The 15,537-nt window shown below is 37.4% G+C and overlaps 1 protein-coding gene across 4 annotated transcripts; it reads left to right on the top strand.

Moving 5' to 3' along the window:
• Nucleotides 1-257: 257 nt before the first annotated feature.
• Nucleotides 258-15,328, top strand: CEP15 (centrosomal protein 15). 4 transcript variants are annotated; one of them, XM_014868765.3, is made up of 6 exons: nt 258-387; nt 1,034-1,144; nt 1,766-1,849; nt 3,258-3,381; nt 12,937-13,011; nt 14,920-15,328. In XM_014868765.3, exons 3-6 carry the CDS (start codon nt 1,797-1,799, stop codon nt 15,049-15,051), a joined length of 384 nt encoding a protein of 127 aa, XP_014724251.1. In that variant the 5' UTR covers nt 258-387; nt 1,034-1,144; nt 1,766-1,796; the 3' UTR covers nt 15,052-15,328. The 4 variants fall into 4 exon arrangements, with proteins under 4 accessions (XP_014724251.1, XP_070349616.1, XP_044611040.1 ...); XM_070493515.1 differs by having other exon boundaries at nt 270-387; nt 1,769-1,849; XM_044755105.2 differs by having other exon boundaries at nt 270-387; nt 1,769-1,849; nt 12,937-13,069.
• Nucleotides 15,329-15,537: the final 209 nt, after the last annotated feature.

Genomic DNA, 15,537 nt, shown 5'->3' with positions numbered 1-15,537 from the left:
TCAAGTCCAGTGCAACACTTTGGACTGCTTGGAAGAGTTTTCCCCCACGCTCCCAGTCTACTGTGACATTCTAGCTTCTAAGAAACCAGCTTCACTCCCTGAAGCCTTCTGAACACATTCAGGTCCCATTTTAAAAGGCCTTGAAATCGTGCGACCATCAAACGTGAACTTCCCCAAAGCTGCTAACCACCATTTTAAAGCACTCTCCGCAGAGCAGCGCTACCTCACTAACCTTTCGCGCCAGAGGCCCGCCTTTTAGAACGTGATGACGTCATCTCGCGTTGCGCGTGCGCAAAAACAATGGCGTGACCACGCCCAGGCCTGCGCGGAGACCCGGCGTCCGCACAGTGGCCTGCGCCTTTCCGGAAGAGGTCAGAGTGCGGCTTGGTGAGTGAACTTCCCACCCGGTGATGGGCCGCCGGCGGGAGGGTGCCCCGGCTGTCGGAGGGCGGCGCACATACCCGGAGAGCCGGTGGGGAGGATGTTGTTAGAGGAAGAGCTGGGGTGATCAGGGAAGTTCATGAGTCCTTTGGGTGTAAGCGGGAGTTGGGGTGGCTGGAGAACTGGTGACTCTTGAGACGGTGCGGATCTTCGGTTCAGAAGGCAGAATTTGTCTTGAAGTTTGTCTGAAGTGCTGATGGCGGGCATAACAGAAAAGAAGTTACCATGGACTAACTTTCCGGGACGCTGCATTTGAAACTGGGAAGAAGGCAGCGAGGATTGGCCTGCCGTGATCTTAGCGGGAAACATCTGTAACTATACCCTTGCGGGCGAGCCTGCGAGCGACTGCTGTCCGTGGTGCTGAAGACGAGCCTGCGGTGCCTTGAGGAGGAAACCCGACGAGGGCAGGACGGTCTTCCTGTTTCCCTTGGCTCGGCTCAGCGCCCTACGCTCAGACGTGTGTGCTGAAGGAAGAGCTCAGTCTTTCTATCGGCGCTGGACACTCAGCAGACAGTGTTTAATTTCATAAAATTTAGGAAAGCCAATGCTACATTCCGGGAAGGAATTTCATTCCTGTTTTTTTCTCCCTTAGGGCAGACATCTTCCGCTTTTGCACCCAACCATATGATGTGCCTTCAGGCTCTGAGCCTTCAGAGCACATCACTAGATCTCAGTCTGTATTGGTCCAGGCTCTTCAGCCAAGGTGAGCTTGCTCATGTACCACGAAAATGGGTTTTCCTTAACTCCCTAAATGAGAGTCTTGAGCAGCCAGGGTAAGGTGAAGGGACCAATTGTGCTTTTTGCCACAGTTATACATGAAAAATACTTTCCTATTTGGAAAAAAGATGCTAGAACTGGGCAGTCTTCCAATAAAGGAAAGACCACAAGTTTCCAGTTGATTCTCATACTTGTTTGCCTTTCTGTGTGTGTGTGCACATGCATGAGGGATGGTGTTCCTGCAATGAATTTTACAGAGTGGATTTTTTTTTCTTTCTGTTGATTCAATAAAAAGTTTACTAGTCTTAGTACCAGCTGCTTGTTTGTTTTGAGTTCTGATTAAGGTTAGAGTGTGGGAAAAAAGAGGGGGAAATGTGAAATATGTCGCGTTTACCTGATTCATGGTGTTCTTGGATGCATCTAGCATATGAAAAACTATGCATCATAAATAAAAATGGTTTTTAAGTGCGTTCTTTTATACATTATTATATCTCAAGTTTTATTTTTCTCTTCTGTGAGAACTAAGGGGTTGAAGTACTAAAACGATCAAATGTTGCAAAACTGAGGATATGTGGTAGAAGTAACTTTAAATGTTTTCATTATTTAGCAGAAAGCTTGTAAGGCAGTTTTGACTAAAAATGAATTCCTTGTTTGCTCAAGAAATTCGCCTTTCTAAAAGACATGAAGAAATGTAAGTTTTTTTTTAAGTTAATCTAAATGTATAAATTGTACTGGCTTTACTAGTGAAATGTGTGCACAGCAAAACTTAAAAATCTGAAAGTGTCATTTTAATTTTCTGACACTTGAGAGATTTGGTGTTAGGGAATGTCATTGTCTCTTAAGAATAACAATTAAAGGGTGTAATTATGTTCTATATATTTTTACTTTTTATTGCTAATATCTAGATAAATTCATCCTTACCCTCAGCCTTTCTGGGCACCACACTGATATTTAATGGACTTTTCTAAGCCTCTTACTCAGGGCTGGCTTCACGAGTATGGATCTGTGCAGTGACAGGCCCTGCACTTGGTTTAATGCTCTAATGTTGCTGTTTGAAATTACTAATACTTTTTTAACAAGGAGCCCCATTTTCATTTTGCACTGGGCCTTGCAAATAATATAGCCAGTCCTGCACATATTTAGTATTAACCCTTCTCCACCTCTATCTGTGGGCTCTCATGTTTTGCTTTTCTTTAATTAATTACCAGGCCCTCTTCCTTGGCCTTCTAAGATATTTTCCTTATAAAAATGACTGTCCAAATACCTCAGTTTGAGTTCTGCCCTCAAGAACAGCCCTATGAAACATGGTTTCTGGAGAATCTTCACAACTATTTGGGAAATGGTTAGACTGTTATATATACCGCTTATGTATTTTCTATCATCTGACATATTTTCTTATTAATCATTTAAGAGGACCAAAAATGTGTAAAGTGAGCATTTGACCAGTGAGAACCTTTTAAAGTATATTATGTATAACAAAGTAGTTTGATAATTTACTTACAACTTTTTACATCTTTCTTCAATTACTGTTTTACCTTGTTGTGAGTATGCATACATACACACAGCCTCTCACTCATATATGGAACCATCGTTTTTCCCTTGGGAAAAGAAGAAAAAAATATTTTTATTGCTTCTTCAAACATATGGAAGTTTAGCACAATTCTAAATGTGTAACATGAGATTCAGGGGTATTGAAGTGTTAAGCAGAAGGTTTCGTATAGCAAGTTATATGAATATATGTGTTGGGGAGGTATATATAAGTATGTGTACAAAGGGATATGTATTACAGTTTGCATTTTCACCAAAAATTAACACATCTTTTCCACACTCTAAAATAATTTTAAAAGATCAGAGAGGCTAACAAAGCAAAAGCATGTACTTATGGTGTTTATCTTAATGAAAATAAAAATAATTTTACCCAGATTTAAGACTGATTGAACTACCTAAGGTTTTCATTGTCTTATCAGTTACATAATAATGGGCTTTCAAAATAGGTTGAACTTGACATGAGGTGCAATTAAGAAATGAATTTTTATATTGGTCAAGCAATAAAATGTTTCCTTTTTAAAAAAACTTTATACAATCTTCATTTTGTCTAGAGTATCACAAAGGTTAATGTTACTTCAACAAATGGAGAATAAATTTGGAGACCAAAACAAGGAAAAGGCATCTCAGATGCAAGCAGCTGAGACTGCTTTTAAAAGGAACCTTAGTCTTTTAAAGGTAAGTTTCCATGACCTGAGTATAAATATTTTTCCCACCTTTGCAGAAAGGTTTTAAGGGAATTTCATAGTTTTCATTTATATAATTTCTTTGTTATGAGTAACAAATGGAATTAATGAAGCACCATCTATTTTTTTTAAACCTATGTTAGTTGGATAAGTAGCACATGGATTCTCATTTTTCAAAATGAAAAAAATCAGTTTGCTTAAGCTAAATGTTTTTAATCAACCATAAAATCAAAGACTACAGAAGGAATTTTAAGGTCACCTTTGTTCAAGAAGTAATAAATGCAAGATGTAGCTTTCCATTTTCCAGCTTCTTTTATTTGTAGGGACATTCTGAAACACCATAGAGTACTACAATGTATTTAGATCCAATTCAAAACTATTCAACATCATAAAAACAAGAAAAATTTGATTTTGCCCTACTGGAGCCACAGTCAACACACGGAATTCTTATCTAAGATAACAGATTTTCCAGATCCCTTTCGATGGTGATGGAGGAGGTGGTCAAAGTGTGCGATTGCGCAGGGCCTCACCATTTGGCCAATGTGCCCATTTGGAGTAAAATCATATGTGTAACATTTTTGGCTGCTTGCTATACTTTGCTTCCAGAATTGTATGGCTTCATCCATAATTAAAACCCTAAAGTTTGCTTCCATTCAAGCTTCCAAGAGATCCTATGACTAAAACATTTGGTAGTAAGGCTATATTATTTAAGTTATAAAGCAGTGTTTTCGTTTTTTATTGTTAAATATTTTCATCGATAGGCATAATATAGTTATCTTCTATCCTCACTAGAGGATGAAGGAAGAGGAAAATTCAGTTATCTTCTCAGCTTCTGGCAGTTTGATCCACAGTAATTTAAGTCACAGCCATAGTGCTACCAAAGCATTCTATATTGCCATATGTCTTACTTGCCCAATGGTGTTTGCAATATTTATTTTTAAATGGAAATATATAGGATAATCTAGAATTTGCTATGAAAAGTCAGAAAAACTAAATTAGAAGGCTTGAAGGCTTGATTGCTACTCACCTGCAGCAAATGCAGGTAATATTTGGTTTTCAAGCATCTTCCTTTTAATGAGCAAGTATTTGATGAGTGCCCAGAGGGCCTTACTGTTGAGTTAGTTCTAGGCAGAAAGTGGGGACAGCAAGATAAGTATGAATCAGAGTTCTTTACATCAAGTAGCTAATGGGCTTAGTTGATGACATAAGGTTGTCACACACAAAATATGAGACCTTATATGACCAAACATTAAATTATATTGAATACTCAGCACTATAGGAGTAAGTGTAAAAAATCTTTGAGAGCTAGAATATTCAAAGAGGTCTGAAAGAGGAAGCTAAATTGGAGCTTTGTTTGAATAGGCAGAAGGCAAGACATTTCATTGGATTCTTAAAAAAGAGCCGAGACCAGAAGAATGGTTGGCCCTATTAATGCTCGTGGGACCTTGAGCTTACTAGCTTGGAAAGTCACGAGAAACAAAGTTGGGTATGAATTGTGAAACAAAATGAAGAAATTGAGGGGCCGGCCTGGTGGCACAGCGGTTACGTGCACACGTTCCGCTTCGGCAGCCCGGGGTTCGCTGGTTCCGATCCTGGGTGTGGACATGGTACTGCTTGGCAAGCCATGCTGTGGTAGGCGTCCCACATATAAAAGTAGAGGAAGATGGGCACGGATGTGAGTTCAGGGCCAGTCTTCCTCAGCAAAAAGATGGGGATCGGCAGCAGTTAGCTCAGGGCTAATCTTCCTCAAAAAAAAAAAGAAAGAAATTGAGACTTGATATGTAGCGATAATATAGTACTGAAAGTGTTTGAGCAAAAGAAAAATAGAGACATATAAGAAACATATGAGTGTGTATTTAAGAAAGATTTATTTGCTATTTAGATGCAAAAAGATTTCAAAAATGGAGAGATTGGATTTAAGGAGAATAGCTAAGAAATCATTGTCACATCTAGAAGGAAGATGATGAACCTAATTTCATAGTCATGAGAAACCAGTTTGATGTGGTGGTTTTTTCCCTTGATTATCAAAGTAATATATTCTCACTGTAAAAAACTTGGAAGAGCAAAGATGAAATAGTGTACCTTCCATATCTTCCTGCCCATCTGTATTTTTGTGTATTTCCTTTCAGCCTTTTAATAAACGTTTATTGAGCACCTATTACATCCCAGATAGAGTGCTTGCTGTTAGAGATACAGTCTCTTCTGTTTTCTTTAACATACTTTGAATAATTATGTATGCAATATTTTTTATCCTTCTTTCCCTCATATTATTTTTTTAAACTTTGGAAATAATTTTAATGGTTCTACCATAGAAGTTATTGTGAAATTAAAATAAATAGGACGTGATAACAGAATTTTGAGTTGTAAGAGATTTCAAAAAGCATATAGGTTACATTAGATTCTCATCTAAAGGTTTTCAGTTTTTTTTTTAGCATAAAAACTTTTTTCAAAGCTATAAAATAGATAAAAGTGGACCTGCTTTGGCCCAAAGCCCCTCTCATTCAGCCCTTCCTTGCCTGCCCTGCTGTGGCAGAACTATCAAAACCACTGATCTCGCTAATCTCATAATTTAGAGATGAGGAAACCATAAGATAACTACTCCTAATACCCCTTGTCAAGAACAGGTTAAGTTACATCAGGATATATACTTAAGGACAAAGCGCGCTTTAAAAATGGGTCCATTAAGAGCTAGCCCTGATGGCCTAGTGGTTAAAGTTTGGTGTGCTCCGCTTCAGTGGCCCAGGATCTGTTCCCAGGCACGGAACCACACCACTCATCTGTCAGTAGCCATGCTGTGGTGGTGGCTCAGAGAGAAGAAGTGGAAAGACTTACAACTAGACTATACAACTATGTACTGGGGCTTTGGGGAGGAAAAAAACAGAGAGGAAGATTGGCAATGGATGTTAGCTCAGGGCGAATCTTTCCCAGCAAAAAGAAAAATGGTTCCCTTAAAACCTAGAAGCATTCCTATAAAGACAGTGACAAAATAAGGATCACCCCATCACCATTGTTACTTGACCTTATTTAGATGTTCTGACCAATATAATAAACACTAAAGGGAATGAGCTTTAACCTTTGGAAAGGAAGATATAAGAATAGCGTTTTTAAATGATATGGTTATATTCTGTGTATGACTCCACTCATATGAGGAATTTAAAAATGTGGACTAAGAGAACAGATTAGTGGATACCAGGGGAAAGGTGGGGTGGGGGGTGGGCACAACGGGTGAAGTGGTGCACCTACAACAAGAATGACAAACATTAATGTACAACTGAAATTTCACAAGATTGTAACCTATCATTAACTCAATAAAAAAATGATATGGTTATATACTTAGAAAAGCCAAAATTGTTTTAAAACTAGTATATTATGAGTTGATTAAAATTAATGGATAAAAGATAAACAGACAAAAATCAATAGCAATCCTATATATATACAGCTGGAAGGTACAAGACATCACATTTGCATTAACAATGAAATTATAAAATACTTGGGAACGCTCTTAACAAGGGATATGCATGATTGGTATAAGGACAATTCTTACACTATGATAGGAGATTTAAGAGAAAACTTAAATGGAGACATACATATGCCTTCATCCTGACTCAGGAGACTATTATTTTTCTAAAATCACTTGTCTCAAAGTTATTTTTAGAATTAATGAAATTACATCAAAATTTGCATGAAACCCAACAAAATTTCTCTAAATGCATTTGGAAAAATAAATTAGCAAGAATATCAAAGAATGTTTTTAAAACAGGAGCAATAAGGAAAAGACTAATTGCTTGAAGATCCAAACATACTACTAGAAGAATGGATATAAGTAGTGAAGAAAACTCACCGTGAGGCTTTAGTCTGTAAATATCAGAAAAGATAGTGGACTTCGAAAATACAGGCTGAGTAATTTTTCCTGTTGATATTAATAAAATGAAAATTTATCTGCCTTTTAAAAACAAACATAATTGGCATGGATTTGGAAGAGAAAGAGGATTTTGTTTCTATAAATACTTCCATTATATAAACTGTCATCTCCCCCACCTTTCCCCCCACAAAATTTAGTTTAACCTGAAAAGGTGATTTTGTCATAAAAAGCATCATCTCATGAGGAAGATGGGTGAACGCTCCAGAGTGAGAAAGACTGGGATGCTGCTACAGCAGATTAGAGATGCAGTGAGTGCTTCCATTGTGGCAGGTCCTGGAAGCCTTCTTGGCCAGTTGGTAGTTAGACAGGACCATCCACAAACTGCTACCGAGCATGGCCAGTGGCTTACAGGACCACGCCTCACCTCTTTCCTCCTCACTTTTCTCACTTCTCCAATTCACTGAAGAATAAGTTTAATGAATGCCTAAGTGTGCCTTGTACCAGGGACTCTATATCTCATGCTTTAGTGTCTTATTTTTTTCCATCCAAGAAATTGCCCCTTCAGCAGATTAAAAGATTAAATGCAGCCAGCTGTAGCTAGGTTCACTATATATGTTTATAGGGAACATAGATTGCTGGGTTGGGAGGGAGGGGCATGTGTAGGGAAGGGGAAAGAAAGAGGTCTCAGTACATGATGTTTTGTGCTCATGTTTTACCTTTCCTAATCATGCAGCAACTCATCTATAGAGGCTGCTGATCCTACCACAGAGTAACACTTACACCACCATCCACAGTGGAAACTTGTTTTTTAATTGTAAAGAAAAATTTCAAACCCATGTAGAAGAGGGAATAGAAGAATGCACTTCCATGTGCTTATCACCCAGATTCAGTAGTTATCAAAACACAGCCAATCTTGTTTCATCTGTCCTCCTCACCCCCACCTCCAGCCCCTCAGATTATTTTGAAGCTAATCTTCAGACATTGCATTGTTTTATATCTCTCTATATTTCAGTGTTTATCACTAAAAGATAAGGACTATTTTAAGCAAAATCACAATACCATTATCAGCCTAAGAAATTAATAATTCCTCAAATATCCAATCAAGATGAAAATTTCCCTGATTAACTTATAAACATGTTTTTACATTTGTTTGAATCAAGATCCAAATAAATTCCGCCTTGTAATTGATTAATATGTCTCCTAAGTCTTTAAAGGTCCTCCCTGCCCTTTATGTTTTCCCTTTTATTTGTTGAAGGAATTGGGTCATTTGTCTTACAGAGTGTCCTACAGTCTGGATATTGCTAATTACGTTGCTGAGGTATCATTTAGTGTGTTTCCTGTTCCCTGTAATTCCTATAAATGGATAGATCTAAGTGATGCTGTGCAACAGAAATATAATGTGAGCCACATATGTAATTTTGTGTGTGTGAGGAAGATTGGCCCTGAGCTAAGATCTGTTGCCAATCTCCCTCTTTTTGCTTGAGGAAGATTGTCACCGAGCTAACATCTGTGCCAGTCTTCCTCTATTTTGTAAATGGGATGCTGCTACAGCACGGCCTGACAAGCGGTCCTGGGTCTGTGCCTGGGATCTGAACCTGCGAACCCTGGGCGACCAAAGCAGAGTGCGCAAACTTAACCGCTACACCACTGGGCTGGCCCCTCACATATGTAATTTTAAATTTTCTGGTAACCACTTTTAATAAACCCAAAAGAAACAGATTAAATAAAATGTTATTAGAATTGATTTCAAACATATAAAATATTATTTAAAATGTAATTGCTATAAAAAGTTGGTAAACATATTCTTTTTTCTTACTAAGCCTTCAAAATTCAGTGTGTATTTTACACTTACAGCACATCTTAATTCGGACTGGTCACATCTCAAGCTCTCAGCAGCCACATGAGGCTGATGGATACTGCATAAGAGTGCAGGTCTAGAGGCCTGATCAGATTCAGGTTCAATGTTTTGGGGATGAACACTTTCATAATGGCTGATTGTCTCTTTTTGGTATGTTAGCAGTCATTGATGATCACTGCTTAGGTATATTCATTACGGGTTGCAAAAAGTGATACTTAAATTCTTTTATTCCTTCGCATTCAATTGCTGGTTATTTATATAAAGAGAAGCTTCCTCTCGTCACTTATTTGGTTACAGTGAAGTACATTTCATATAGGAAAAAGTATGATGAGTGCTTGATTCTTTCTCTGTATTTAATTTTCAAAACAATAAAAGTAGGTTCTGTCGTATCCTCCAAAATTAGATGTTGATGGTGGTTTTTTTTTTTTAAATGTATCTGGGATTTGAAATATTTCAATCCATTTCCATTTTTATTCCTATTGATGCCCAAATTGTCACTTTTTACCAAGTGGGAGCCTCTTCAAGTTAGCTCCCGAATGTCTCTGCCTGATCTTAACAGCCTTTGATAGTTTCCTTTCTTTCTGGTATGATGAAATCTTCCAGGCTCATCATGTGCATTTGCTGCCCAGACCTGGAATTGCCCATTGCCCTAAGGAGCCTTGGATCCTGTTGGCAGGAAATATGTTTAGAGGCCTCAATCGGGACACTAGGGTGTTTATTGCAACTTTCTTTTGTAAAGATAAAATGCACCAAGAGTTCATATCAGTAATTCCAGTTCAATTACAAAATTGTAAGACTTTTAGAATCATCGATCCTTTACCTCTAACTTCTTTTTCTCAAACTAAAATCTCAGTTCCCAAAAAATTTTCCAATAGCAAGATAACTTCTTATTTCCTTATCTGGTAATACAGACAGCACTACCACCAACAATATGGTTACTGTGAATGGTTTTCAGTAAGATACGTTTTACAGTTCTTTGTGTCCTTAGTGTATATCCCACTAGGGATAATGCCAGTCAAAATACTGTGTTCTAAGACACTTGATGTACTTCTTCTCCATGTGGTTATGCCACCAACTAGATAGCAGTTAGATTTGTTTCGTTTTGTTTTCAATTTTTAGGGTTGCTTGTTCATTTGTTCTCTAACCACAAGAAATCTTACATGGTTTAGTGGCAAATCTGTAAAAAAAGATAACAAGGTATAGTCAGGCACATCTAGCCTCTCTTCCTTTCCTCTTTTGCTTTTTTCTCTCCCTACCTCTTTGAGTCCTTTTTCTTTTTAAGTTTTTGGTTTATACTCAGGAAACTTTGGCACCTATTTAAAGAATTTACTCATTTAATGAATATTTAAGTATTTAGTACATACCCTGTACTTTGTTAGATTCTTGGATGCTTAAAGGTTGTCTGGGACATAGTCTTTACCTTCTGGAAGCATGTAGTCAAAGAGAAGGTTTTTATATGGAAGTATTAGGATATAGCTTGCTGTAGAAGGCTGGGGTCAAATTACAGAGATTTTTTCAGTCAGCCTAAGGAATTCATACTTCATCCTCTGTGTAGTAGGTGTCAATTATTTTTTTAAATCTAGGTAAGGACATATTTAAAGTAGTCTTTTTAAGCAAAATGAATCAATTCCATGTCAGATATGGATTGAAGTAAAATGAGATATAGTTTAGGCAGGAGCCCCAGTAAGTATTCAGTAAGTATTTGTTGAATGAATAAGTGTAATAATAAGCCCACAGCATTGGGAATGACATGGAAAGGCTAGAGACATCCTGAAGTAACAATCTATGGAGATTTGAATTTTTAAATGGCAGGGAATAAGAAGAATTGAAGATAGAGGATACGGCTGAAGTATGTGGGTGAGCAGAATTCCCACTGTTATATATTCAGAAGGAAGAAGATGAGTTTAGTTTTATTAGACTGAGAAATAAAGGCTAGGAAGAAAAGTTATCCATCCCTCTACATTAATAGTTGGAGCTAGATAAGAGACAATCTTGGAGGGAGAAGAAGTAAAAAGATGAGGACAGATGTCACCAATCTTAAGAAAGCCCACACTTAGGATTAAGGAGAGAAAAAGGAGCCAGTGAAGGAGAAAGAGAAGTAGGAGTCAGAGAGGTAAGCAAAACATCTAAGAAAGTGAAATCTCACTTAAGGAAGAAGTTCTCTGGTGGGGTGATAATCCCTTGGCGAAATGCTGCAGAGATGACAGTCAAGTTACTAACCATAAGCCTGCCTTACCAGGCCACGGATCCCTACTCATATCTGCTCATTTGTTTGCACATCTGTTCTTCTACAAGAGAGATTCAGTATCTTTATTTTCTGGTCTTGAAGAAAATGTTTATAATTTTGTCTACAGATGCTAGTGGCACCTAGATCTACCATTAATGATAACTTTAAAACTGTTCTTAGAATAATGGTATAATTGGGGTTGTGATTTTATTCTGTTTTCTTGATTTATAAAAATGAAAAATAATTTTTCCAGGACCTTGTAAGATCTCAGTGTCATCACAGGAAAGTTAGTCTTCTCTATGTGTTGTAGCATCGGCATCAAAAGCTCTTTAGCATGTTTTTTAGCCGTATACTTCTCATATGGGATAGACATGCTAAGAGATGGACTTTTTATCCCTAAATTGATGTTTTTCCCCTTCAAATCACCTTCCTCTAGACAGCAGGTGCTTTAATGGTTGTGCAACTTTGGGGAGTCCCTTTAGGGAATTTCCTGTTTTTCCCTTTTACATTTCACACCCATTCCTTGCTCCCGCCGCTACCATCTGCTATCTCTTTTCTCCTGTTCAGCATTGGCTTCTTCACACCCCACTCCCACGCCCTTTTCCATCTCTCTCCGTCTGTCCAACAGCCCTGTGCTTAAGATTGCTCCAATGCTTGTACATGGCTCAGAGAACTTTCTCTTTTCTATCAACTCACTAAGCTCAAAGGAAAGGCAAAATTTACATGGCCTTCAACCAAGGCCTTTGTGAACTTGCCAAACATAAGCAAGCACAAGACAACATAGGTGCTGATTTGGGGAGCATTTATTAAAGAGGGCTCAAATGTTCCAGTAACAACTTGACAAGTCCTACATTTCCGTGCATGTACCTTATGCATGTATCACGGTAAAATCTTTACCAGGGTATGAATTAAGTTTAATTACTCTTGTGTTTCTACAATCATAAGGGAGAATACACAGATCTACAAGTTAAACTACAAATTAAAGCACAGTGCTTGCATGCCATCAGCTGAATGATATACTACCTAACAATAAAACTTACATCAAGATTACCTTAGAAATCTAGTACTAAAAATCTACACGGTATAGTGAAAAGGTTCTTGTTGCAAAGTACTGAGGTACCTCATTGACCTTCTTTTAAATATGTGGAGTATTTGCATATGTATAGAATTTAAAATGGAATATTGAACAAATGAAATGTGTGTGACTTGAACTCTTTTAAGGTTAGCACAGTGTGGTCTGAGTATCTGACTGTTTTTAGTATGTGATTATTTGACTATTTTATCCATCTGGCTGTTTTTAATGATTATAGAACTAAGTCAGTGCTCTGAGCAGTTTTAGAAGAAGTTCTTTTTGCAAGTATTGGCATTTACTAACTATTTAAAATGACAAGGCAGAATTTAGAAATACCCCATCTTATTTTAAAATAAGAAACCCTGCATTCTCTATTTGAAACTGGTTAATTAAACAATGATCAGTTCAAACTGTGTACCCAGAGAAGAGTTGATGTGAGAGATTTGGGATATAGCTGCTGCTATTACAGATGCCATTTGTGTGGTATATAAATGAATTTTGTTTTTAAAATGCTGATATCTGCTACAGGATATAGAAGCAGCAGAAAAGTCTCTGCAGACCCGGATTCACCCAGCTCCACCACCTGAGGTAGTTTCTCTTGAGGTGAGACTCTTGAGGAACAAATCTAAAAGAAGAGACCCTATTCTACTAGTAATGTCTTGTAAGTTAGTGGTTGTATGTGTGTATTTCCCAGATTTATTTAACCATTAAAATAAACAAGGTGTGTCTGATTGATCTTTATATGTCCACAGCACCATGCTTTGTAAGTGGTAGGTATTTGATAAATTTTTTTAAAATCAAGATACTTATCAAATGAAAATTTTATAAGGATACTGTGTCTTTCACCTCGTCACTTAGAAACAACTATCCTGTTAAAGCAAAACAGACAATATGCACTAAATCTTAAGATGACAGCATGCCTGACCAAAGTGCTTTTCCTGTTGGCTGATGTTAGAAGTAGCAGTTAACTCCCTTCACCAAAAATTCACCCAACGCTATTTAAATGCACATTATCATGCAGTCTAGTGTGGCTTTTGTCTGTTTTATTTTGCTCAGCTCAAGAACAGATTGGGAAGATGGTTGGCAAAAATAAACCATATTTGGCATATGAATGTATTTGTGATGAAAGGGAATTTACTACATATAGAATAGTTGGATTTATATTTTTAATGACCTTTTTCAAATACAGTTTTGCTTGCTGCCTAACCAGAGATGTGAATAGACTCAAAGGCTGAGAATTTGCCCCTCAATTTTCTGTGTCATCTAGAGTAATAAGTAAAAGGCAGTGATCAAGGGGAGAAAAAACTCTGGTACAAAGTTGTGCCTTGGGCATGTGTTTTTCTTTGTTGAATTCTCCAATACCTTACTCCGGCCTGTACTGGTCCCACACAATAGGGGTTAATCCAGCCGTGAATGGCGGAGAAACTCCCAACCACAGGCCTCGGTTGGTATTTTTCTTAGCTAGTCTTGCACAGCAGGATGACCTTTATTTTAAGTATGTCAGGCTATTTCTCAGACCACATGCATAGATGTGTAGATATGCAGAATTCCTCACCATTTTCAACTTCTGGAACCCCAGCACCTTTTTAATGCTCAGAGTGAATAATTATGTGTTTTTAATGCTATGTAACTCTTTGGCTGAATTTCCCAAAATGAGATTGAATAGTGATGATCTATATAAGATGTCCTCCTATGGCAGAGAGCTTTTGGCAGTTACTCTTCTTTGGCCTCCTTAGGGCAGTCACCCCAGAAACCATCAAAGCTCGTAGACACGATATGGTGATGTCGCGTGCGCTTCTGTAGCTTAGAGACTGCTACAGCCAGGCCAGTAGTACAGCATCTCAACTTCCAAGCTATTTGAATTAAAAATGGGTAGATGATATTGATATTATTTTCTCATTATACAAAAACATTAGGGAAGAAATTACAATTTGCCATATCAAGTGCTCTTCTAACAGATATAGTGGGTGTGTATTTTTAATGATTTCCCCCATACAGTTAAGAGGTCAATTCACCTGAATCCTATTATAACCACTAGTTAGTTATATTTCAGTTCCTGATCCCATCCGAGGTCAAATCTTTTTATGTTAATTCTAAAGCAGTTGTTCCTGTTTAATCATATCTTTGTAATAATTTTAGTGTTGGTAACTATTTGGTATAGGATTTGGAATAATAAACACAAACATTTAATGATTGTGTGGCCATAAATGATACCACTGGTAATAATCACCAGGTTGGCCACAAGAGGGCGTGTAAAATCACAATAAAATTCCAAAACCTGTAATTCTGCCAGGCTCTGGTTTTACTGAGAAATTTGAAAATTAACACTAGTAAGTAGCCAGATTTTTTTTCTAAAATTAACATAAAATATTCTGTAGAGGAAGTACATTCTACATATATGTGTGTGTGCATGCACGCACACTTAAGTGCATAAACATTTAGACTATTATGAAGAGCCAAGTTCAATTGCTTGATATGCTTTTTTACTTTTGGATGTTGTTTTTTTTCCAGACTCTTTACTGGGCATCAGTAGAAGAATATATTCCCAAATGGGAACAGTTTCTTTTAGGAAGAGCACCATATCCTATTGGTGTTGAAAATCAAAATGAAGCAGAAACTAACATTCAAAATGAGGCGCAGTGATAACTTCTTTACATACTATTTCAAAAAACATGTTGAGTAAAGCTGAATATTAAAGAATATGCAGGTTATTGCAGGAACTTCCGGAGTCGAATATGTTCATGACATGTGAACCTCCTCAGTGACAATGAAGATGTGAGAATCTACTGGCAGATCTCAGCTTATCCCTTGGAGACCTACTACTATTTCAGTGTCATGAATGTGCTTTCTACCAATCCCATGGAAGGGTTCAAAACTAATATTGAAAGGTGGACTGTTTATTAAATAAGTTGCTAAATGAGTGTTGTCTCTATTGTTTTGAAAACATCATTTACAGTCATTCTCATCTAAACAGTGAATACTGGTTGTTAGTTCTGATTTCACATTTTCTAGACTCTTTGCTTTTCCCTTATTTTATTATGGGGACAAGGCACAGGATCAAAGTGGTTGTTTGCTCACTATTGTAGTTTCTTTTAACAAATGAAAAGACAGTCACACTTAACTACTTTA

This window comes from Equus asinus, chromosome 21, assembly GCF_041296235.1.
Source record: "Equus asinus isolate D_3611 breed Donkey chromosome 21, EquAss-T2T_v2, whole genome shotgun sequence".
NCBI lineage: Eukaryota > Metazoa > Chordata > Mammalia > Perissodactyla > Equidae > Equus > Equus asinus.
This window is presented reverse-complemented; position numbering and strand designations above follow the sequence as displayed.